Raw genomic sequence first — 27,541 nt, 5'->3', positions numbered from 1 at the left:
AGTTTAGCTGATAGAGCATAAATGGAGTATCCTCATTTCTCTTATGATCCAGCAATGTCCTTTCATGTCTTCAAAGTATAATCTACCTTCTGACATAATTCCCCTGCTTGTATCACAATACAAATGAAAGAAGATATATGTCAAATTGGTGCTTCCCTTTTACATTTGGCCTAAATTTACTTATTTGGCAGCTTTCATCCTTCACAATTTACATTATTGAGTTACAATACTCTAACTCAAAAGTAGATACATTTTCTTCTTTATTTCTGTTCTTTTTCCATTCATTTTGAAGTTTCATAAAAGAAGCTGTGAAAACAGTGCTTACCATCTTTATCAGAATTCCCATTCATTTAAAATATATGTGAGATGGTCACCTGCCCAATTTTAGAAGACAGTATGTGATTCCTAGGTTAACATCATTTTAAAAGAGAATTAGAAAAGTTAAATAAATGTTAAAAGTTATAAAGCATTAGTCCATTTGTAGTTCACAGTGTTATTTTTAACAGATAGGCAGTACCTATGAAACGATTATAATAAAAGTGACATTTCTAAATCAATGTCACCATGTAGAATCCTACATACAATGTTATTTCACACATATCAGAAGGTAAAAGAGGGTAAAAATTAGACTAAAAATATCATTGGATTGATAAAAAGTAAGATGTCTAAATTGATGAATAATATAGTAAGACACAAATGGGCTTTCTTGGGTATTTATTTGTGCTTGTCTGGACATGTCCTTAAAAATATTAGCTTTTACATGAATTTATGACAACCTTGAGCTCTTTATATTACGGAGATGTATACAGATATGCCCTTTCATACTAAAATTAGTCACAGAAAAAAGGTAACAATAAATGTAAAAGATTCCTGTTCATTTAAATTTGTCATTCTCAAATGTTCTTAAGAGAAAAAGAGAGAGGTCAGCAAACACTTGTTTGTTCACATATTATCTCTGACAAAAAACACCTCACGAATATTAATTCTCCTCTCTATGCACTCATAAAGTAAAGGTTGTACAGGAAATTAACAGAAACACTAAAAATACAAATATATAAAAAGTCATAAGTGTTAACCCCTATCTCATTTTAGCATATTCATAAAGTCTATTTCTGCATAACAATTAATGACTAATGCTGTTTCAGCATCAACTTGGCAGATAACTAGAAAGCTTCTGTATGTTAAAATGTAAATGATCTTACTGACCAAATAAAAAGGGACATATATTTCTTTTCCATAAGAAAATCTAGCCAATAAAGAACTAAAACAGGGTTGCAATTGCAATAACATTTTCTTTGGAAGAAACTAAAAACCTCTTTCTTCAGTAAAAAGAAACCTTATCAAACATCTTACTAGAAATCTGATAATGTAAGGTACATAGCAGGATAAGTCACCTGTGTTGTCTGCAAGACGATTTGTAATACGTGTTTCTATTGATACAGATGTAATCCCTGTCCTTCAAAGAGAGGGCAATAATGCACTTCTAGTCAGCTAATCTCAGTCGTGCACTGCAATGTCTTAGGTGTTTCAAGTGAGATAAATGGTGCTGCATATGGACTGAGAGTTGGCATAGTTTAACAAATCCAGGTTTATAATTATTTCTGAAACTATTTTACAGTGTTCCAAATCCATGTGACAAATCTGTCTTAAATTTCTTTCCTCCCTATTTGTTGAAACTTGGTCATTTCAAACTCAATTTGAAGACAAGCTTTCAAATCCTAACCTTGTCCCCATTCTCTCCTTTCCTCAATATTGGGTGGGAATTTTATTTCCCCTTTTCCTTCATTCATGTTTTCACTCTATTATTCATTCATTTGTTCAATCATTTAATCAAAACAACGTTAAGTTTTAGGTGAAGTAGATCAATAGACTCTAGTTTTTTAAAATTAATGTCTAATGGAAATTAGGAATAAACAATACACACAAAATGTAATAAGTTCTGCAATAGATGTAAGAACAAAGTTACATGAAAGAATAATAAAAAAGTTTGGGAGAGGCTAGTTAGATACCAGATTATAAAAACACTGTATGCTAATAGCTTATACTTAATGTAGTTTGCGGGAAACCACTAAGGAATCTAGCTGGGAACAGATTTAATCAGATTTAGACTTAAGAAAATTAACCACCTAACTTAAGAAAGGTAAATAATAAAATGCTTTTTTACCTCCACTGTAAACTATGATGTATTACAATTCTTATAAGGCTCAAGAATGACAAACATGATTTTACTGGTGAATTTCCATGTTTAATATGTATATTACCTTTTTTTTTTAAGTTGTATGTTAACCTGGTATAAAGTATTATCTCTGCTTTATGCTTTGAGTAAAAAGCAAAAAAAAAAAAAAAGAAAAGACAAGTTAAATTGTTACCCCACTATGTACTATTACATATGTCTTTTCTTTTAGAAAATGTCAATTATAATTACTATTCTCACACAAAAAAGAACAAGCAAAATAAATAATGTAAATTTTTGGGATATGTACATATGTGGTAAATATGTTATAAAGAGCACATGTATTAAACACAACATGCTTGCCGTTCTCAAAGGACAGTGTTGACCACTGAGGGAACAGCAGGTAGAAAGGATTTTGAGGAAGCCATACTGCAATGGGGGTTCAAGAAATCCCACATTGTGGGGATGGTGATCTGATTTGGACAGGTGCTAGATTTCTTGTACTGATGTTGTGATTGTAGAGAAATTTTACGTGTCTATTTCAAGTCAATCAAAAATTACATGCTTGAGATGTTCTTATTTACATTTTATTATTTTTTAAAATGCCAATCAGAATTATTATTACTATTATACTACTCTTTGAGGTGATCTTAGGAGTTGCTGATGGAAAGGAAGACACTCATATGGCAATAAAACAGTTGAGGAAGAATCAAGATATAGGGAAGGGTGTTAGTGAGAGACAGTACAGTGCAATAATTAAAATTACAGACTTTGAAACTAACCTCCCTAATTTGAATTCTGGCTCCATCACTCACTGAGTGAGGTACAGTGAGTTAATGAAATTTTCTTTGCCTCAGTTTCTTTGTAAAGATACTACCTATCTTATAGCATTGTTAGGATTAAAATAGTTAATATATGTTATATACTTAAAGCATTGTCTAGCTTATAGTCTAGCTTATAATACACATGTGTGTATTAAAATATTATATATTATATATATATACTGCTGTCAAGAGACTAATAATTATGCTGTATTTGGCTAAAAAGATGATAAAAGACCACAAACAACAAAAGAAAAAAATAGATAAGCTGGACATTGTCAAAATGAAAAACTTTTGTCCTCAAAGAATACCATTAAGAAATTGAAAAGACAACCCACAGAATGGTAGTAAATATTTGCAAATCCTATAGTTGATAAGGGACCCGTATCTAGAGTACATAAAAAAAAACTTTTACAACTCAAAAAGAAAAATAGCAATTAAAAATGGACAAAAGGGCTGAACAGATATTTCTTCAAAGAAGGTATACAAATATTCAAGAAGTACATGAAAATATTCTCAATTTCATTAGGCATTATGGAAATGCAAATCAAAACCACAAGACATCATTTCTCACTAGGATGGCTATAGTCAATAAGAAAGTTAATAAAAAATCATTGGCAAGGATATAGAAAAATGGAACCCTTACACACTCCTGTAGGGAATGTGAAATGGTACAGCTAATCTGAAAAACAATCTGGCAGGATCTCAGAATCTCTAACATAGAATTATCATATAACCATTTCATTCCTTACAAACCCAAAAGAAATAAAAATATTATGTCCACACAGAAACTTGTATTTGAATGTTCATAGCAGTATTATTGATAATGGTCTTAATGTGTAAACAACCAAAATTTCCATATACTGTTGAATGGATAAGTAAAATGAGGTAGATCCATACAATTCAATACTATTTGGCAACAAAAATAAATGAAGTACTGGCATGTGTTATAACATAAACAATTCTTGAAAACATTAGATGAAGTGAAGGAAGCCACTCTTAAAAGACAATGTATTGTTTAATTTAATTCCTATGAAATGTCCATAACTTGAAAATCAATATAGACAGAAAGTAGATTATTGGCTGCTTAAGACTCGGAAGTTTGGCATGGGGGTTGGAAAATGACTGTTAATAGGCATGGAGTTTCTTTTTGAAGGGATGGAGATGTTCTAAAACTGATTCTGGTGATGGATACACAATTCTGGGAATATACAAGAAAGTATTGAATTGAATTCACACTTAAAATTGGTGAATCATTTGGTAGGTGAATCATATATTAATAATGCTCTTTGTATAAAACATAAAACATTTGGAAACAAGAAAGTAAAATATTTTTTTCATTCTTCCACAATCATTTATTAATCCCATACTATTATCAGATAATGTTCTACTTGTGGATACATTAAGGTTCAAATACTTAATGATAAAAATGGCACTTATCGGGGTTTCCCTGGTGGCGCAGTGGTTGAGGGCCCGCCTGCCAATTCAGGGGACACAAGTTCGTGCCCCGGTCTGGGAGGATCCCACATGCCGCGGAGCGGCTAGGCCCGTGAGCCATGGCCGCTGAGCCTGCGCGTCCGGAGCCTGTGCTCCGCAACGGGAGAGGCCACAACCGTGAGAGGCCCGCGTACCAAAAAAAAAAAAAAAAAAAAAAAAAAAAATGGCACTTATCTATATTATCTAGAAATTCATTTACATTTCATGGAATTTCAGATTTAACAAGGTATCTGGAAAATCATAAGGCTGCAAAAGACTACAAGGGATCAGTATGGTCTCAAACAAACTTGATCATTTTACAGTGAATGAGAGAGCTCTCCAGTGAATTGTTCAAAGACACACAGTTTCATTAAACATAGTTTAAACTAAGTCTTATAATTTTCAATGCAATTTTTTCCTGTACTTTACCTTCTTTTTTTGCCCTAGAGGTATTGAAACTCTCAAATGTCTCAATTGTCAGCTATCAAGTGATCACAGAAAATTTTGAAGCTAGTTAAAAGTGTGGGATTGTTGGCCAAAATTAAAGCAGCCTAGACTTTCAGGTCATGTTTTAAAGAAGGGCTTGAGAAAATATCTAGTTTATCCACCTGGTTGGAGTTACTTCCACAGTGTCCGTGCCAAGAATTTGACCACTTTGTTTCTGACATCTCAATCTATCCTTTCACAAATAGTTTAAAAAATAAACTTCAAGGAATGTCACACATTGTAAGACATTATTAATTAAAATTTTAGGTTACAATGGTTAATGTTAAGAATATAATATATATAATATCTTATTGTTACAAAATCTTAGTCGTAGCTTTGAGTTAAAACAACAGAAACTAATATTTGCAGAGAATTATGTGTGTTTCATAATCTAATTCTGATATGTTATATTGGCTTTTTAAAGTAAATAAAGGGAACTCTAGATTACTATAGCGGTTTTTGGTTTTTTGGCCAATAGGATACATCTATTTTCTACTAATCTTTGATATAGAGGAATACCATTGAATGAAGAGTTGATGGTTAACCTATATTATACTGTTCACCCAAACTGAATCTTGGAGTTAGTAAGTTTTTCATCTGTTGATCTTTCAGAAAATTTCTTTTATTTTGGCCTGGAGCCTGAAGCTTCATTGATTCCCATCTCTATGGCCTTGGCCCCCAAAGGATGAATTTACTATTGGAAGCTTACAGATTTTGGTGTTGTTTAGCTTAAGTTATGGTTATTGCCAAGTTTTATTTGTACTAAGCTGGAATACATTACTCATATTTCTGCCTTCTTGAAATGAAATAAGGCAGAGCATTTTATGATTTTAAAAGTAAAATAAAAATGTGTCCATTTACTATGATGGATTTCAAGTGAGTTCATCAAACTGTCCATATTTTATTCTAAATGCTCTAGTAAAATAATATTCTTTCCTATGCCAAGTGATGTTTCAATCTACCGACAACTAAACCATCACAAATCACTAAAGGCTTTTCACCTATTGAAGCAAGCTGTTCAAATGTATACCACATCGTTGGCCACCTACGAACCAAGCTTTAGAGTCTTTGACAACACTTGCAATTTTCAAATTTTTTATATTTAATGACATCTTTTGCTATAATCTTTCTGAAAAGCTAAGAATATACAACTTGCCACATTCTTAGTCCAAAGAAAAAGAAAGTACATTATTGCATCCTCAAATGACATCTGTTAGCGCATATGACAAGGCAAACCTAACTAATGAAGATGATATCCTAAATGTTTTCTATATTTTCTTTATGCTTTTTCTAGTTCTGTGTCAAACTTGTAAATTTTTACGATATAAAAGTTAATATGATAATGATGAACATAATACAAGTATACATACGTGGAAAATGTCAATTTTTGAAACCACATAAACTAGGGTTATTACAGAGTTTGCTACTTAAAATACAGTCTTTCTTCTGATTAATATATGCAGTCAATGCTGATAAATATGTCTACTTGTATATGTAAATGTATGCATATATGTCTTAATCAGTGACTACATATAATAAACTCTAATTTTAACTTCATCAATTTTCTTCTAGTTCAACTGCAATACATTTTTTTTGAAAAGAATGTACTTTTTCTACATTTCCTGTTATCCTGTCTCTTCATCACTTAGTTATCTTTATTTATTCTTATCCATATACCAGAAGTAACAATAGAAACACTATTTAATAAATTGATAATTAGGTTATTCTCCTTTCAAATAGAACTGGAGAAGAAACCGAATTCCATCTCTATCCATATATTTGCAAATCTCTTCATGTTCTTTTAACTGTAGAACCAATTAACATGAAAATTTTCTTTAACAAATGCTTAGAGTAGTATATCTGGCTTGAATAATATCAGTCTTAAATAAATCTACTTAGATTTATTATTGATGAAATAGTCCATTTTGTTTAAAATATGTTTAATCTTCATTGTTTTCCAGAAAGTCTTTTACTAATTATAAATTATATAGCTCTAACAAAACTAAAATATATTTTTTATGTTGTTCAAGTAAAGATTGTCTTATATAAAAAAATACAATAAGAATAATTATAAATACTTATTGTAATAAAGCCCACCACCTAAGTATACCATTTATTGAATTTACTTAGATCAGTATCTGAATTTCGTTTATCAAACCTTTGCCAATTTCTGCTTACAATATCATTATTGACCAGGGGATTTTTCAAGAAACTAATGCCTGTGGCTGGCGATTTTTATTTTGGCCAGCCAAAAAAATTAATTCTGTTATTTCACTAATACTTTGTGGGTCATTACATTCAATAGTTACACCTGACACACCTGTACAGTCTTCTAATTTTTGTGAAATGTTGTCTTGAATCCACTCTTCTATAGAAGCAAAAGAACATTCTCCAGCACCGTGAGTTTCATTTTCACTTTCCCTATCAGAATCAATCACTAAGTATTTTTGTCTTTTTGTTGGTCTAATATTAATATCGTCTGAATCAGAACTATATTCTGAAGAACTATCATCTTCTGAGACACTAGTATATATGTTGCTTGGACAATCAGAGAGAGTATCTGCATAAAATTCACTGAAAAATTCTTCTTCACTCAAAATTTCACAATGCGTCATTTTTGAAAATCTTACATTTATAATACACATAAGATTGGAACAAAAACCTAACGAAGCAAAATGTGAATGATAATGACAATCATTAGTTGTATAATGAACGCTTGATCAATTTTAAGCTCTAACAACTTCACAAGGTGATGTTAATTGTATCACTCTCTAAAAACATATTGATACGTCTCCGATCAATAACGTTTGGGTAACAAAAGAAGTATTAATACATCTCCGGTCAATAATGTGCTATTATCCAGAAATTTTTAATGATGATGTATTATTTTATATAATCTGAAATCATATACAACAATAGGATACATTTGGCCCACTATTAATTCTTTGTAGTATGTGCCTTTTCTGTTAAACCACCAGGTTTAATATTTATTCCTGGATAGCATAGTGACCTTCAATGAAAATGAAATTTAAATATGAATAGCTTTTATTAGAAATACTAAAAATATTAAATATAGACCTTGAATATGAAATAGGTCCAGGGAAAACTTAATTTAAAAATCTACATACACAGTAGGTGGAATAATGTTACCTGTTAAACAGTTTTGAAATAGCTGATAAAAAAAGCTAATGAACTCTAAAGATCATGGTACATCCTGTATGTATTTATTTATTTGTACATACATTTTAATAAAGAGGTATGAAAGGTAAGTTTAGGCACCATATAAATATTTTTAATTATCACAGAATAGAGATAATATACATCACTTTAAATTATTAATATTCAAAAAATTTCATTTAAGTTGGTAAATTTTTGACAGTATTTCAAATTATTAATGTGTAAAACTATTCATTTACTCTTTCTTTCAAATATCATTTATCCTGTGTCTACAATGAGTAAGGTGCTATCCTAAGAACTAAGAATATAACAGTGAACAAGTAAGATGAAGTTTGTGGAACTTATGGAACATGCAGTCTAGCTCTGTGCAGAAAATTTAATACATTAGAGTAACTTGGGATCTGGGAGGAACATCTGATACTCTATTAGAAGTTATTTTTCCCTTGAATTGTGTTTAGTTGTACAATACATTTCTGAAAATATTTTTTTTTTAAGGAAATGATCTGCCGCATCTCTATACAGCCCTGTGTACAAAGGGCAAACTGGGCTTCCCCTTAGGCAAGGATTGATTTTAGCATATTTCTTGTGAACAGTAATCGATCCCTCTTCCTTTTATTCCTCTTTTAAAAAAATACTATTAAAGATCTTTAAGCACAAGTATAGTCCTTAACAGAAATGACACAGAGAAAAATTGAAAAGGGAAACATAAAAAAAAATTAGTTCCATGTTATGTGATTCATTACCTCAGCAAATAAGTATAAATACTTTATAAGATTAGTTCATGATGTGCAAATTTTTGTAATAAAGTGACACTTTCATATACATACAAAATCAGACTTTTTCACAGGCATTTAAAAAATCAGAACAAAAGCAAATTATTGATTTCATTGTTGAAGAACTGTGATTTGCAAAATGAAAAGACACTGTAGCCAAAAATTTCTGGCTTTTCCTTCTTCTGACATCACCTAGGAAGCCCTTTTTGAACTATTTTAATAAAGTAGAAATATTGGGACTTCCCTGGTGGTGAAGTAGAAATATTATTTATCACAGAAGGAAATTCTTTACATTAAATGATTGAAATAAATGCTAAGGAACACTTATGAGTTACTATGAAAATCTTTTAGATGTGGGTTTATAGGATATTTTTTAACACTATTGTTCCTTCTTGGAATTTTGTTGGTTATATTGTTGCTGCAGAATCAATTCAAGACATATAGCAACTCTATAAAAATTTAAATCTGCTACAATAAAAAATAACTAATACTTTTTAATAATTTTAATAGTAGATTTTGTGTACATGTGTGTGTGTGGTGTGACTTTATAATACAACTGTGTGCTGAATCTTTGTGTTTTAGAAGTAGCTCAGTAGAAGAAATAAAAATAAAATTAAAGTATGAAAATGAAAGAATTCTTACAACGAATGGAATGTTTTTCAAGTAGATGAATATTATCTTCTTCACCATTATCAACAACAACAAAGCAGAAGGATACATTTCTTAAAATAGATGGTCTTTGATTTGAATATGAAAGCCTAAAATGGAAACATATTTGAAGAGCATCTGAATAGAAGAAATGGACTGTGCCTAAAATGATCCCTTAAAAAGCTTATAATTTTCATAGGATCCTCTGTGATTATGCTTAATTAGTCTTCAAAACTGTCATAAATGCACATTTCATTGTGGTTATTTTCTAGAATCCTAACAATTACAAAGTTCTATATAGTCAAACTGCAATTACATGAGTGAATAATTACTTGTTATAATATCACTATTTATTATACATCTCTATCAGTTTATCTGGTGTAATCTGAATATCCTCTTTGTGTACAACACTAAACAATTTAAAGGCAATTTTTAAATTGCCAATTTTTAAAAACTCCTCCACTCAAATCAACTTCCAATCTTAGACAATAGACTAGAATTTTACCAATTCACAAAAAACTCACAATTTTACCATTTGTGAGTTAGAACACAAATGAAAACTGTCTTTGCAGAGTTGTCAGTCTAATTTAGCAACAAAACAAGTAAAGAAAATCATACACAAAAACAGGACAAGAGGAAATTCCTTTCTACGCAGGCCTCCACATACTTCCTTACTGCTTGTGAGGATTAAGTATTGGTGGTAGTTGTCCTCCGAGCCACTCATTGTACTCACCCAGAACCTTCATTTCTTATCAATTTACAAAGAAATTCTGAAAATCAAATTTGGCTAATTTTCAATGTGACACATTTATATACTGACTTAAAATCATTACTCACACCATGTATGTATATGAGATACTCAAAGGACTAACACAAAGTAATGAATGAAAGGAAAAAATGAATATTCAAAGCAATTTTTAGTACTAATATATCACATAGTAGTCCTGAGTAAAATATGGATGAAGTGAACTTTATTTTGACGATGTAGAAAAGCAAAGACATTTAAATTTCATTTGTTCTACCAGAGCAAACTCTAATTTATGGCTTATTAGAAGGGTTATTGGTAAAGATTTTTTAAAAACCATGCTGCTGGCTAGAAACCATGAGAAATGTCAGGTATTTCAAAACCATAAACAGAAACCACATAAATAAAGTTTGTCCATTTTCTCTGGCATTGCTTTAAGGGCTATGAAAGACAAGTAAACCATGTACAGGAGATTTTAGAGTCTGGACTCTGGAAGGGTCACTGCTCTTATCCTGAGTCTGGAAGGCTGTATTCTCCAGCTCCAAAATGCCTACTTTTCAAAGCTACTGATTGAACATAGCAAACTCTAATTAGTCTTATTGCCACTGCTTCTGCCTCTAGCACAAACACTGTGGAATGTTCCAAGTCATGCTGGTAGCACTGAGCAGAAAGTGAAGGTGAAGTGAACAGGGGAATGAAAAAACTGAGGAGCAAAATATTCACGGAATTCTTTGGTCTCATCTATGTTTCAGGTTTATAGTGTCCACTTGTCTCAAGTAATCCATGTTTTGAAATATCCTGGATATCAGAAATCTAATTTGATATACTGGATAAAATGTAAATTTATTAGCATATTAGATAGAGCTTGAAATTTGTGGTAAGATAGTATCAGGCTTAAATCCCCATTCTAGCATGTTCAATCTATTACTCCTGAGTAGATTATTTAACTTCCTAAGCCTTAGCTTTGCCATTTTTAGAATGGATATAACATACCTTGCAGGAGTTGTGAAAGGATTAAATGTCAAAAGTTTGTTTAACATGTAGAGCAATGCCTGATATATACTATATACTTAACTTGTGCATCACCAGCACCAGTAGTGCTAAGCATTGACATCAAACCAAATGGCAGAAGCTAAAGCTACCTCATTTTCTCTTTTTCTTTCTCACTCACCCAGTACGTGTGTGTAAATATCCATGTAGACCTCTAATGAAGTACTAACATTATTCTTATTCTTTCTTCTTGATTTCTTCTAATGCTAATCTGGTGATTAGTCAAAATTAAATCTTGGCTTATACTTGCTCAAAAACTTTCAATGTTATACCATTATTTTAAAATAAAAACACAAATATATAACAAAGTCTCCTTAACCCTACAAAATTTTGTTCTGCCAAAATCTCAAGCTCATTGTCTCCACCTCTTCTTTGCCTTTCCCACCATCCCATCACACTTGAATTTCCTTAAACAGAACAAAGCACCTTCCCACCTCAGATCATTGGTACATGCACTTACCTATGTCATGAATATTCTTTAAGTCTTCATTTGACTAATATCTGCTTCATCTTTTACAACTCAGTTTTTGCATCACATATTTAAAGAGGCTTTCCCTGTTTCACTCTCCTATAGCATCCTATAATTTTCCTTTGTAGTATTTACCATACATATAATTATCATTCATGGTTATAATTTCTTTGCTCCAACATATTCATCTTGACTGTAAGGGCAACTTATGCCTATTTTGGTCACCATTGTATCCCCAGGCCACCTTCTACAGCTCCTGGTACATAGCAATCAGCAATCACTACCCCCTTCAACAATGAATGCTATGTACAGACATCTGTCTAGGTTTCCAGGTCATAGAAAGTTAAACAAATGCTACCACATTAATGGTGGAAGTAGGTAATAACAACACTTAACAACAAATATATGATATAAAGGTGGGAATTAAAGTACTCTACAAGATATAAGGAAGTACTCTACAAGATATAAGTACTCTACAAGATATAAGATATGAGGAAATAGAGAGTTTTGAAGGCCAGGTCACTTTCAGTAGAATATTCAGATATGAGATCTTTGTGGAAGTGACGTTTGAGCAGAAAGCTGAATGAGGCAGAGAAAGGATATAAATATTTGGTAGAAGAGTGTTTCCAGCAGAAGGAAGAAAGAACAGCACAAAGGTTATCTGGTGATATTATGCTTGTTATAGTCACAAAACAGCAAGAAGATCAGTGTGGCTGGAATTGTGTGAACAGGGAAAACAATGATAGGAAATATGATTGGAAAGAAAGTTAGAAAAAGACCATGGGTAGTCTCGTTGAATGACTGAATTCAGGAGTACTGAGAATCACAATTCTAAATATCTATGAGAACTGAAGAAATTAATTAATATATTAATTTCTGATAGGTGCTGATAATTTACAGGTGCTGATAATTTGTTGGGACAAAATGAATCTCAGTGGAAAGAATTGTTCTCTGTCACAAAAGTTGCAATATAGTTGGGAAGACCAGCCATAAAGACATAAAAGATAATTGCATAAGAAAATTTATGGTGACATCATATAATCCTAAGGAAAGGAAAACTAAGAATTTAAATGAAGGAGAGAATGTCATGAAAAGTTTTTAAATATTTCTTACGCATGGATGAACTTACCTGGAAACTGAGGGGTTATTTAGAATTAGATACCAGAGATTCCAGAGAAGCGAACTATTGTGAGTAAAGTACAAGGGAATTTACAGCACATATTTAGAAGAGGTGAAATTAATTCAATGCATTTTTAGAAAAAATGCCCAGATAGTTGTTCAGAAGTTAGGTATGCAGAAACATGCCTATCAAAATATGGAGTTTAAACCTGCTATTTGTGGGTATGTGTTTAAGACATTGTTGAACTAGGAAAGCAAGCCACTCTGTGTTCTAAGTAAGACAGATTTTGGATAGGGAATTTGAGACCTAAATGGTCTTTGAAAGGGCCGTGGGAGTGAAGGTCAGGGAACTTTCTGCTAATGATCTCAACCTTCAGTTCAATGTGAAACGTTCTGAAAAGTACTATGCAAAGGCACTGAGTTCCTCAAGAACCTTCCATCAACTGTCTACAGTCTTCCATCAACTGTCTCAGTCTACAGCAGTGAAGCCAATTGCTTTTAAGGGCTCACTTAGAAGTTACTTCAAGTTTCCGTTGTCCACATATCTGCCTGAATCTGTGTGTGGAGAAATAATGGCATTTTCTCTTCCACCTTCTATACCTTACCTGAATGCCTCTTATGGCAAACTCTAACCCAGAACTGTATGGAGAGAGGATTTCTTAAAAAATGAAGATCCAGGAGTCTCCTTTAAAGGTAAAGCTGACCTTGGAAGGAAGTAAGGCTGATGATCAGTAGAAATAGATAAACCAGCATAGAAAGAAAAATCAGAAGACTGAAGTAGAAGTTTGTACTACTAAAATGAAAAACAGAATGAAAAAGCACTTAAACACTACTGTTTTAAATGAAAGCTCATTCTATCACATACATGAAGATACCTATTTTCATGCCCTGATATTATTCAGCCACATGAACCAAATTTGTTTCAACTTTTCTTCATATGACATGGTTATAAAATGTTTATTATTCTTGTTATTCTCATCTATTTCTGTTTGTCACTCTCTAATATTTTTAAAATGTGATGTCCAGAACTAAGAACAGGTCTCATAATGAACTCTGTCTAATAGAGAACTATTTCCTTCAATTATTTTGTTGCTATCTGTATATTCACACAGCCAAAGTTTAAATTAATGTTTTAGAATATATTTCACACTTCTGCCTAATATTGAGCTTGCAATCAGAATTTTCCAGTATTTTGCACATGAACCACTGCCAAGCAGGGTCACCTTCCCTGAATCAATTTTGGAATCATCACACAAAATCAATAGCTGAAGCCAAATAAATAAGTGAAATTTCCAAAGGAAACATAGCAAAACATATAAAAAGCAAAGACATACAGACAGCAAGTTAAGATCTGGATGTTGAAGATCAAGTTCATATCTAAAATATTTTGACAAGGAAATTGAAAATTAGAAAAGAATGTTACTTATGAAATAAGCAAAGAATGTATATTTAGATGCAATAAATAAATTAATTCAGTACCAGAGGTAGTAGGAAATCTGAGATGATTTGTTACTGAAGTAGTTAAGAAGAAGAAAAAAATAACATAATAAATTTGTTCAAAAAGCACAAATTAAGTAGATTAGATGAGGAGATATGCAGGATTAAACACAGATCAGAAGCAAATATGTGGTGAGAAATTATAATACCAGATACAAACATTCACTGTAAAGTGTTAGAACTGAGAGAAAATAACGATCTAGGAAGACAACTGGTCAGTAAATTTTCTTCATTAAAATAGTAACCCAGGAACATTGGGAGGACACTGGAGCTTCATGTTTCCAAAAGAATTTGAAATCTTTTTAATTTCAACAGACATGACACAACATGTGATCAATTCATAGTCTCAAAAATAAATTAAAATAGTTATTTAGAATGTTGAGTGTCTTAGCTAGAACTCTTATATGTTTCTGTTTTACACATATTTTACTACAGAATATAAATTTTAATGTGTTTAAAAATATATTGTTACTATTGTGTGATAAATTGCAGATCAGTCCAAGCAGCTGCAAGAAAAACATTTTTATTACTAAATTAATAATTTCAAACTAGACCAGAAGGAACCACTATCCCTCTGGATATGGAGGCATATTGTTCTTTGGCTTAGCTAAGCCAGGAACTCCTAAGAGTAATGAAATGTGCATAATTAAATGACTGCAGTTAGACTTTTATATTTTGGTTGATGAAGTATTTGTTTACATTGATTTTATACAGTTCATATAATTTCAATAGTAGTACTGTGCCCTGTCATGGAATATTTTGAAAAAAGAATTTGAAAATAGAATTACAAAGCATGTATCTCCTTCCTTTTATTTCTACATTTTCATTTAATTTACTAATCTGCTTAACAGATTAAAGAAGAAAATTAAAATAATATTGAGATTCTGTCTAAGAATAACAATGAGAAGACTTTCAAATGGCTGACTGTCTTTAGTAATTTGAAAAGGTGTTAAAGCTCAAAATAAGAACTTTTAAATAAATAGCAACTATAAAGCTTAATGAGATTTATTTCATATAAATTCTTCCCTTGAGGTGAAAAGAGAAATTTCTGTACTTTACAATTGGTTGTTTCAATAATAAAAATCAAATCATTAATAATGTTAATAATAATAACAATAGCAAAAATGGCTAACATTTTATATAGAGATTGCTACATTCCAGGTACTGTATTAAATAATTTTAGAATGATTATATCTAGGGTATGAAATAATGGGTGTGAAATTGTTGTAACTGATTACTCAATTCTATAATGGAGATAACATTAAAAGAAACACACTACGAAGTACACATACTTAAAGTCTAAAATTCAAATGACTTTTAATATCTCTTATAAAGCTGTTAAAATACCTACACATATACATAGTTTGTATATATAGCAAAAAATTAAAGAGAAAAATACGAAATAGGCTTATAGTATTTTAGGACTATTAACTGACTGATATTCAATCAGTTTAAACTCTTTATGAAAATAGTACAGAAAGTCAAATTTTAAAAAAAAATAGATCAGTTGATCTATATATCTAAATATTTTCCCTTAGTATACTAGTTCCCAGGAGTTCTGAAATCCAATATTCACTATAACAATAAATACTTTAAATATACAGTATAGATATGATTTTTTTCTCCACAAATCATACAGGCAAATCCATACCTAACATATCATGCTATGATAAAAAGTGTATTAAATATCTGGAGTGCCATTACAAAATACCATAGACTGGGTGGCTTAGACAACAGGAGTTTATTTCTCATAGTGCTGAAGGCTGAGAAGTACAACATTTAAGGTATAGGCTGATTGGGTTCCCTGGTGAAGGCTCTATTCTTAACTGGCAGATGGCTATCTTCTCACTGTGTCCTCACATGGTAGTGGAAGAAAGGAAGCAGACTCTCCAGTGTCTCCTCTTATAAGGGCACTAATCTCATCATGAGGGGCCAACCATGATGACTTCACCTAAACCTAATTACCTCCAAAGTCCCCATCTCCAAATAACATCACATTTGCAGTAGGACTTCAACATTGAATTTTGGTTGATAGAACTCAGTCCATGGCAGAGAGGTTGTTAGAAAAATTCAAAAGAAAAACTTTTGTGGCATAAACTTCTAGCTCTTAACTAGAAAGAAAAGGGAAAAAATAGGGCAGCTGTGGAAGTGGATGCAAAAAGATAGATATGCCAGGAGCAATTAAGAAAAAAATCTTTTAAGCACTATTTAACATCCTGAGTATCAATATCTATATCTATATTGCCTATAAAATGTAAATAAAACTATAACAATAATAAAGTCCATTGTGTGATGTCATTTTTTACTTTGAGATTATTAAATATTATATGGTACATTGTGCCCCATGATAAAAATGTGCCAAAGATGCAAAACTAATTTTAAACTTTAAAAAGATTTTTAACACAACAACAGTAATTATTTTAACCTCTGATAAAACAGCTATATCTCTTTTATTTAAAAATTAAATTTCCTTACCATTGTGTAGCTGTGGGCCACTTTCATTAATTCAATACATCCTTGAGCATCTGCAAATGCTCGGATTCCTAAACAGTTAGATGGATGCAAGAGCTTCATGAGGAAATGGCAGCACACTTCTACTACTTGAGGAAGCTGAAGAAGAGAAGCTGCAGCAAGAAGGTTTTCAATGGTTTCTTCCTTTAATTCCAAGCAACCTAAACATTAAGTGAAAAGAATTATGAAACTGTTCAAAACATGAAATAACATGTACCATTCTATTACTCAAAACATTAGTCCAGTCTTCTAGAAATGATCTGAACCTAAATTGATAATCCAAATAAATATAACTCATGAAAAGCCAGCAATTGTTTTCAACATCTTGCATTTCTTAGTTTGTGTAATGTTCAGAATCATGTAGTACATACAAATGCAGCTTCAACTAAAATATCTGTATCCTATTGAACAGGAATTATGGTTGTTCCTTTGGTTGTGGATTAGGAAAGAAAAAAAATAGAAATATTTCACAACACATGACTACAAGCTTAGGAGAGCAAAGATGCACTAACATTTTCTGACAATATATGTGTATAAGAATATGAAATACCTATGTATGGATAATGAACATATGTATATGTATCTATAAATACCTGTGTTGTATGTTGCTAATATTGTATTTAACTCATTGTGCCTATGATTATAATTTCCTATATTTTTTCTTTCTTTTTGGTCAGTTAACTTCAAAAATTAAGCTCTTTAGCATTTCCCCTTTTTTCTAACTATTGGAATAACTTATTAAATAATGGAGCTATTCCTGGACTGTTTATAAATCTCATCTGTGAAAAATTCTAGGCTGAACTATTTAGGTTATATTTCATTTAGCAATTCAACACATCTTTAATAGATATAGTTCCATTCAGATTTTCTATCACTATTGGGTGAGGTTTTCTAGGTCATACATTCTCAGAAATGGTTGATTTCATCTTAATTTTTGTGACACAGATGGCTACTCTTCACTAGAAATATCTCCACTCATTTTTCCTGAACACAGGGTCAGGCCACATACTGCCATGACACATGTCAGTGGATGTGTGTTGCTACCACACTGAGGCATTTATGATGTGAGTGTGCTTCATCCCTACTCTTGCTCTTCTACCAGCTAACTGAAGACAGAAAAAACCCCTCGTGGATAGAGGCTACACGGGAGCAAGGAGCCTGAGCTCTGAATCCATGCCCAGTGCTATGAGCTTCAAACAGCAATATGCAATGTTTAAACTAATAATACTCCCAAAATAAACTCAAGTTTATACTTGTGTATGTACTTGAATGCAATCCCAAGTGTCTAAGTTTGAAACTCAAGTGCAAAACTATAGGGAAAAATAATTGATTAACCTTTATTATTAATATGTTGTCATCTAAATTAGAAGGATATTCTTGCCAGCTGAAATATATTTTCTAACTTTGTGATGCTACTGTAATTTTTTCTTAGATATCTCCTTTTTCCATCATTAGCATTTATTTTTATGACATGTAAGAGAAGTTGTCTACTTTCAAAAATTCAACTTTCAAGGACAGAATATTTATTAAGAAAAGTCTCATAAACAGAATGCCCTTATTTTTTCCCACACCAAAGTTTTTGTTCTGGATTTTTTAAAACTTACAATAATTTGCAAGAATAATACAATAAGCAGTTAAAAACCTCTCACAACTTCACCAAGTGTTAACATTTTGCTATATTTATCTATATGTGTGTGTGTTTATACTGTAGTTGCTGAATAATTTGATGGTACTTCTAATCAACCTGTATTTCACCCCTGAATACTTCAATGTGTCTCTAAGAACAGAGCTTTCTCCTACATAGCCACTCATGAATGTAATTCTTTACACTCACGAAATTGATACAATAGTATTTGCTATAATGCAAATTTCCCCAAATGTTCAAATAAGATGCTTTAAAGATTTTATTTTTAAATTCAGAATCTAATTAAGTCTCATTACATTAACTTGTTATGTCCCTTTAGTTTTCTTTAATCTAGAACAGTTTCCCAACTATTTTGTCATTCACATTTACGTTACTGAAGGGTTCAGACCAAATGCTTTGTAGAATTCCTCAATTTAGGTTAGTCATATTTTTTCCCCATGATTAGATTTAACTGAAAACTTTTTGGCAGGAAGACTGTACAGGTGATGTTGTACCCTTTTCAGTGCTTATATATAGAGAGGTCCATAATGTCAGTATATCCCACTGTTGATGGTGTTAAATTTGGTACCTTGTTTAAAATACTGTCTGCCAGATATCTTCATTTTAAAGAAACTCTTCCATTTATACTTAATAAGTAATCTGTTGGGTGAGGGACAACTTTCCTTTCAAACATGACATTTCACCCATAACTTAACATGTTTAACAGATGAAGAGCATTATGTTTTATTTATGAGTTTCATTGAAAGAATAAGAGAGCAAGGAATCTAATGCATATTTCAAAGTATCACAAGGGATGTGATGAAGAAAAAAGAAAGGTAAAGTGGATGCAATAAATTGAAAGGAAATTAAAACTCTTTTTATTACATATAAATTTCCAATTAAATTAGCTATCTAAAGTTTAGTTTGGTATAAAAGAGAGACACTATCAATAATAAAAGTTATTAAACTTTCAAGATTCTAAAAAATGCACAAGGACCCTGTTCAGATATCATCAACTAGTAGAACATTGAGTATCATGATCAATTTGACAGAGGAGACATTTGCCAATAGTAATAAAATTATCTAAGGTGTTTATGTTTCACATTATCAATAACTTTTTCATTCAATAATAATGTCAAACAAAATCTTCATCTGCAGTTAAAGGATTCATACCAGTTTAAATGATTTTAAGACTAATTATATTAGTGCAATTATAGATATATATGTTAAAGTTTATAAATATTATAGTAAACATCAAAATAAAGTATTCTACAAATTATGGAAACCTATATTTTATATAAACTTTAGCTGATTTACAAAAGGTATACCTATGCTTATAAAAATAAAAAAATATAAAATATAGAGGAGCTAACATGAATACTATAAAATCTGTTATTATTTACAATTGATTATAAGCATAATAATTATATACATATATATATATATATATATATATATATTTAAAATGTCATGATTTAAGACCTTTGGAGGAATTTTACCTAAAAGTTTTCAGTAAGATTATCAAGAAGATATTTGTATGCTTTTTAGCATAGATTATATGAAAATCAGCTTAAAAAGGATATGGTTTCAGTTGGTATGGTTTTTATAGATTCTATTTTTGTTGTGATTTCAGAACAGTGGGAGAGTGATTTTCTTTAATTTTAATTGATTAGTTATTCTCAATAACATCTGTTCAGAAAAGAATTAACACAGCAAGCCTGAACTGCTCTCCTTGAAAAGTCCTACTTGCAAGATTTGCCCTTGACTAGTGCCTGAAAACTTAGATTTCAAGAGGGTTCCCACCATTAAGTAATATAAATGGCTCACTGTGCCTAAACTGTTTGTGTAAGCATTATGGTTTATGCTTAACAACTGCTTTCCTTCTGGGAGTCTTGAATTTTGGTATATACTAAGCAGAGGTTGCCTATGTGATTAACCCTCAACAAAAACCTGGGACTCCAAGTCTCTAATGAATCTCCCTGTTGGCAGCAACTGACAGGTTTTGTCATAACTCTTTGCAAAGGAAATTAAATGCCTCCTGTGCTATTCCACTTGGAATGCTGACCTTGGAAGTTTGCTCCTGGTTTCCCAAGGACTATGCCCTGTGTACCATTTCCCTTTCCTCATTATTCTTTGAACCCTTTTGATATAACAAATCAGAGCCATTGGTTTGTCTGTATGCTGAGACTTGTGAGCCACCCTCTCATGAATCATCCAACCTGGAGGGTTAGTCTTGGGGATGTCTCAACACAGCATTCTAATTAGAATAGTTGGGGTGGTGGGTGATGTTTGAGATATACTGTGCCCATGTGTTGGAAGATACAACATTGTTAAGATTTCAACTGACCCCAAATTAATCTATAGATTTATTATAATCATATTTAAAATCCCAGCAGACTTTTTGTAGAAATTGCAAAACTGATCTAAAGTTCCTATGTAAATGCAATGACCTAGAAAAAACAAAACAATTTTGAGAAAGAACAAAGTGGGAGTAATGTCACTACCAGATTTTAAGACTTTTTACAAAGATATGGTAATTAAAATTGATTGCTATTGGTCTAAGTATAGACAATAGATCAATGGAAAAGAATAGATTCTAGAAAGATTTTCAAAGGCTCAAAAAAATTCAACTGAGAAAGGATAGTCTTTGAATAATGGGTACAAGCAGGTAGGTATGTACAAAAACTTGTGTTTTAAGCTGTACCCCACAAAATATATAAAATTTACTCAAAATTGATCATAGTCCTAAATTTAAAACTTAAAACTATATATCTTCTCTAAGAAAACATGGGAGAAATACTGTGACTTTAAGTTAGTTAATGATTTCTTAGATAAAACATCAAAAAGCATAATCCACAAGAAAACATGGTAAATTGGACTTTATAAAAATCACTACAAGTGACAATAGTAAATGAACAAAAAGATGAACCATGAATGGGAAAAAATGTGTGCAAAATCATATATCTGATAAAGTACTTGTATCCAAAATACATAAAGAACACTCAAACTCAGTAATAAAAAAAATTTAATGGGCAAGTGATCTAAACAGACATTCCACAAAAGAAGATACATGAATGTAAAGTGCTCAACAACATTACTGTTTAGGAGAATGTAAGATAAAAAGCACAATGATATACCACTACATATACATTAGAACAGCTGGTGGAAATGTGAAATGGTATAACCATTTTGGAAAACATTTTTACAATTTCATCTTTCAAATGACTCAGCCATTTCACTCCTAAGTATTTACCCAAGAGAAATAAAAGAATGTGTCAATATAAATCCTTCTACATGAATGCTTATAGCAGATTTATTTTGTAATGACCAAAACCCTGAAAACAACCCAGACATTCATCAGCAAGTGAATGGATGAAAAACTTGGAGCCAATCCATTTACTGGAATAAATTAGAAAGAACTATTGATATGTGCAACATCATGGTTACTTATGCTGAGTGTAAAATTATGCTGAATATAAGAAATCAGATGAAGATAACGCTACCATCCAATTTAATTAAAATTCTTAAACATCCAAACTTATCTATTGTGAGTGACATAAATCAGATCATCAGTACCTGAGCATGGGTTAGGGGTGAGGCGAGGCAACAAGATGAATCATAAAAAGAGATGACAGATATATTAATTATCCTGACTATGGTAATGATTTTATGTATGTATAAACATGTCAAAACATCAAATTGTATATCTTATATATGTATAGCTCATCGAATGTAAATATTCATCAATGAAGCTTTTAAAAAATACTCAAATGTTAACAAAGATGATTTGAATTGACTAGTACCTGTAAATATTTTCTGAGGGCTTTATTCAAACTTTACTAACAAAATCACAAAGATAGAATATTATAATTTAGAGAAATTGTGGTTATGTGTACAATTTGTCTTAAGCTTACAATGTACAGGACACATTATTATAGTCATGGAAACTTCATATATACTATTACCAATTTAAAATACTTGACCGAAGTATTTTAAAAATAATCTTATAAGTGTAAATCTAACATGTAAAATGGTGTGTGTGTGTGTGTGTGTGTGTGTGTGTGTGTGTGTGTGCATGTTAGTATATTTACTTTCCCAATCAAAGTGATTCATAGATATTATGCAATGGCTCATAGATATTATGATTCATATATATTATGCAGTGAAATAAGCTATAGGATATATAAGAACAAATAATTATTCAGTCCAAATTCAAATACTGGATCTAATATTGTACTTTATAATAATTTAGGTAAAATGTCAGCAGGGCATCTCACCATCCTTTCCTGTTAAAAAAAAAACAAAGAGAGAGAGAGAGAGAGAGAGAAACTAAATTTTCACAGGTTATCTATAGGCTAATTTTTAAAAGTTACTTAGTGGTAATTTTGGATGTGAATTTGGAGGATATGAGCATTGTTTGTGTTATTTTTTTCAACTTGGAATATATCCAATGAAAGGATCCATTTGTAGAAAATCAGAAGGCACAAATGGAATATTAGTTAGTGTTGAGCTTGAATACACACAAATTGAGCTACCTCATGCATGATATATTCTTTGTAACTATAACCTGGTTATTTCTCTGGCAGATTTAGATGGTAAAAAGGCAAAAATCTGCGAAGTATTTGACTTAAAATAATCCTAAAAAAAGATATGACTACTGTTAATGGAAAAAAAAGTAATTCTATACATCCACTCAAAGTTAACTTTCAAGGCATTAATGTTCACAAATGGCTTTAGACTTACTGAGAGGGAAAATCTATGATTTTACTTTAGGTGACATTGAAAATTGGCTTTAAAATATCCAATGACATTTTAGATAACTAAGGAGCTATAAGTATAGTAAAACAAAACCCTGAGAAATTTTTCTAAAATAATAAGAAAATATTTATAATGTTTCTTGACAAGTCCAGAGGATGAGGCTAGTTGTCCCCAGAACTGATTAATTGAAGGGCTCAACACATCTTTAGGAAACAGCCATCCTTTCAAGAGCCTTACTGTTTCCCTCATGGTTGCCAAAGTTGCAAGCTTCAAATTCAGACAGGAAAACACCCATCAGAAGAGAGAGTATTCCTTAATGCATTGATACATTTCTGTTGCATCAGTGAAGAAATCTTTACTAAAAGTTCCCCAGAACTCTTTCTTTATGTTGCCTTGGCAAATATATTTATGACATGACCACGCCTTAACCCAATAATTAGCAATGGGGTAAAACCCCAATAACTGATTTTGACCTTACACGAATTACATTGATAGAAATGAGTCACTCTCCCTTAAGTTAACTGGGGGAATAAGAAGAGACTGACTTTTGAATATGGGACCTCTAATGTGTGCTACATTATCTGCAGTCTCACCTTAAGTAAATGACAAAGCTACTGAGCATTCCAAACATGTATCAGTGGACTCAAACTCTGATTTCCTACAAGAGAATATAGTTAAATTTACACTATATTAGAATGAAAATATGTAAAATATAATTGGAAGAAAATCACAAAGATTATAGAGGAATATAAATCTGTGCTGTTCATGTTTTAATAGATAAGTTGTATTCTATTAACAACTATGCTGTATAACCATATTTTATGTATAAATTCAGTTATATTGAAAAGATAATGCATTTTACCAGATAAGTGCAAGAACTGCCCATAAAACCCATAAAGTAAATTAAATATTCTCTCTATATATTTATGTGTCTACCTACATATCTATCTCTATCTTTAATGGAAATAAAGAGAAATAATATGATACATTAGAATTAAAACAAAGTAAAAAATGATATTTTAGTAATTTGTAGGGGTTTAAAAATAAACTTTTTCTTAAAATATTTTATTTATTTATTTGTTGACATTGAGTTTATTGAAATGATATTAAATGTGTAAAATCTCCATTTTACAGAAAATGAGACCCTTGTAGAATTAAAGAGCTGGTAAATGATAGCATAGAACTCAAATCTAAAGCTAGCTTCAAAACCTGTATCTTACTACACTGCTTCTTACCATGAGCACTTGGAGAGCAGGTATTAAGTTTTGATCAACTCTAAATCCCTAGCACTTAGCTTAGTACTAGGTACAAGTATAAAAGAGAAATTAAATTACCTATAATGTCACCACCTAGTATAATCACTATTAAAATATTAGTATATTATATTGACAAGTACACACTGCTATATTTAAAATAAAATGCCTTTCTATGAAAAAAAATGTTTTCAAAGAATACTGACTCAAGTTGAAAAATGTTCACAGTGTATTAAAAAAGATAAAACATAGGTAATACGATCAAAATTTTATAAAATATTATTTATTTATACACATGTTTTATATATATGCACATAAAAAGATTGAAATAAAATACTTTAGATTTACAGAAAACCTGCAAAGATAGCCGAGAGATTTTTCATATAGCACATACCTGTTTTTCCTAGTTAACAACGTATGATCCACATGTTAAATTAATGAACCAACATTGTTATATTATTATTAACCAAAGTTCAAACTTTACTCATATACCCTTACTTTTTTACCTATTATTCTTTTTTCTGTTCCAAGATCCCATGTAGAATACAACATTTCATTTAATCATTATATCTCCTTAGGCAACACTTGGCTGTGACATTTTCTCAGACTTTTCTTGTTTTTAACGACTTTGACAGTTTTGAAAGTATTAGTTAAGTATTTTGTAGACTGCCCCCAACTGGGATTTGTCTAATTATGATTACACTGGGAATAAGGGCTTTTGGTCTCATCACATCATATCAAGGGTGCAAATTATCAACATGACATCACTGTTTATGTCAATTTTGATTACTTGGTAAAAGTATTTTTTGTCAGGTTTCTGACTATAACATAACTCTTTCACCCACTTTTCCATACCATGCTCTCTGGAAGGAAGGCCCTATGAACAGCCACACTTAAGGAGCAGGGAGTTATGCTCTCTTTGAGAGCAGATTAATTACATAAATGATTTGGAATTTATTTATTTCCTCAATAATTTATTTATATAAATACATTCCTAGGGTTTTTTCAGTGCTTCACAAAAGGCAGGAGAGTTAAGGAAATTTTGGTTTACATCATTTTATTAAATTTAATAGATTTACATATCTTTCTAACAATTACCAAAAGAAATTGATTTTTACTGTAATTTAGACTTTTGCTGCTATCAAATTATTCCTTAATCTAATATGCACCACATTACTGGCACTTTGGTATACTCCCTCTCTCTCTCTCTGTCTGTCTCTCTCTTTTCTCTCTCACTCTCATCTGTAGGGAAATCCTGATTGTCATGTGAAAATTATAGCAAACCAATTTTAGAAAAAAATAATATATACTTGGGAAATTCTATAATCTTAGAGCTTATTAATTAATAAACAATGTCTTACATGCATTCTAGCCACAAGAAAAGCAATGATTATGCTTTTTGAGTACTAAGCATACCTCAGAGTTCTTGGGCTCATTGTCAGAAAAGTTAAGGAAATATCTGTGGGTCAGTAAGAAAGTAGTTGTGAAAGCAACGACCATCATTTTCCCATTATATCTGTACCTCATTTTCTTTAGGAAAGTCCACTAGGAGTCAGACCAGAACCAAAAATGTCAATAGTTCTCATTTACTTAAATTGTTTTAAATCTACTGTCCTTACATATCCATCATTTGGAAGAACAAGGAATTGCTTGCTGAGTAAAAATCTTGACTTTTTCTGAATATTCCCTTGACCCACATCCATGCACAGGTGTTTAAATTCCTTGACTTTAAAGATAGAGTGTCACCCCTTATTTTCAATGTATCATAGTTTGTAATTCCGTCCCTAATCAACTACATAGAATTTTTTCCCACTTCCAGTACTTGCTATAGAGTTTAATCTAAAGCAGACTGTCACTCAATACTCAAGCAAATTTTGGTTATGAGAAAAAAAAGTCAAAAAGAATCAACTCATAGTTATACAAGTTATCCAAACATCTACTCTAGGTAACATAATTTGGCAACCTGTATATCAGACCTATCACAAATATGTTCATTTGGCCACTACAGAATTTAATACTTTAGAACAACTTTACATGGAGCATGTACTCTTGAGTTCAGCATAGATAACAATCTCTTCAAATTAAATGTACACTGAACCCAAAAGAGTTTGATCCAAGGATTTTATTATTCTATTGTTTAATACATGAAATTATTAATAACATGTTTTTGGACATTATCTTTTGAACTTGAATCAGCCAACAGAAGAAAGAGCTCTGTGGTTCATTATTATATCTACTTTTGGTACATTAGTGAGGATGTCTGAAGTACATCATTGTGCCTTACAAGTATTCAAATACTCAAAAATATTCCTCTCAAATGTTAATATCAGTAAACTGTGCTTAACTTGAGAAAATATTAGTTTCTATTTTATAGCATAACTGTTAGGCTTCTTTCTTTGCCTTGGTGACTGAGAAGCTAAAACAAAAGATTGATATATAATTTCTATGAATACAAAAATAAAAAACAGTTAGGATGCAAATTATACCTTGGTGTTGCATATTTGAGTTTGATTGCCTTTTATCTTAAGGTCTTTTGTATTTGAACTTCAAAGTCTTATGCTCCATGGATACTTAGGAATGAAACTGTGATGAAAGTTATAATCCTGTGGCTTCTGTAAATGACTTTTGGATTGTTTTCTTCCTTTATTACTCTACTTCAATCAAGAAAATAGAGGGGAGATTGAAAGGGAAACGTATAAGAGAATATAACTTCTCATTAGACAGATTTTGCAGCAACAGTACTTACAAGTTGCTACAGTATGTTCTCAAACAACAAGGTTGAATTGAAGTTAACTACAAAGTTGCTTCATCTTGGGTGAGTAAATATTTTAAGCACTCACATGGATGGCTGTGTAGTGGAAATTAAAAAGTCTGCAGTTTTGATATTTTATTCTCTGACCATCTGCCCAGATTGGGAGTTCTATCATCCTGTCTGTGCATGAGCCCATCCTACTCACTTCC

General features: G+C 31.3%; 1 protein-coding gene across 2 annotated transcripts in view; it reads right to left on the bottom strand.

Annotated features, from left to right (window-relative positions):
- KLHL1 (kelch like family member 1) overlaps positions 1–27,541 on the bottom strand; it is a 382,458-nt gene that overhangs the window by 178,213 nt on the left and 176,704 nt on the right. For both annotated transcript variants that reach the window (XM_059996028.1, XM_059996029.1), the window contains one exon: positions 16,910–17,106. In XM_059996028.1, the coding sequence (XP_059852011.1) occupies positions 16,910–17,106 (197 nt within the window). The remainder of the gene's footprint in view (positions 1–16,909; positions 17,107–27,541) is intronic.

This window comes from Delphinus delphis, chromosome 18 (assembly GCF_949987515.2).
Source record: "Delphinus delphis chromosome 18, mDelDel1.2, whole genome shotgun sequence".
Classification (NCBI taxonomy): Eukaryota; Metazoa; Chordata; class Mammalia; order Artiodactyla; family Delphinidae; genus Delphinus; species Delphinus delphis.
This window is presented reverse-complemented; position numbering and strand designations above follow the sequence as displayed.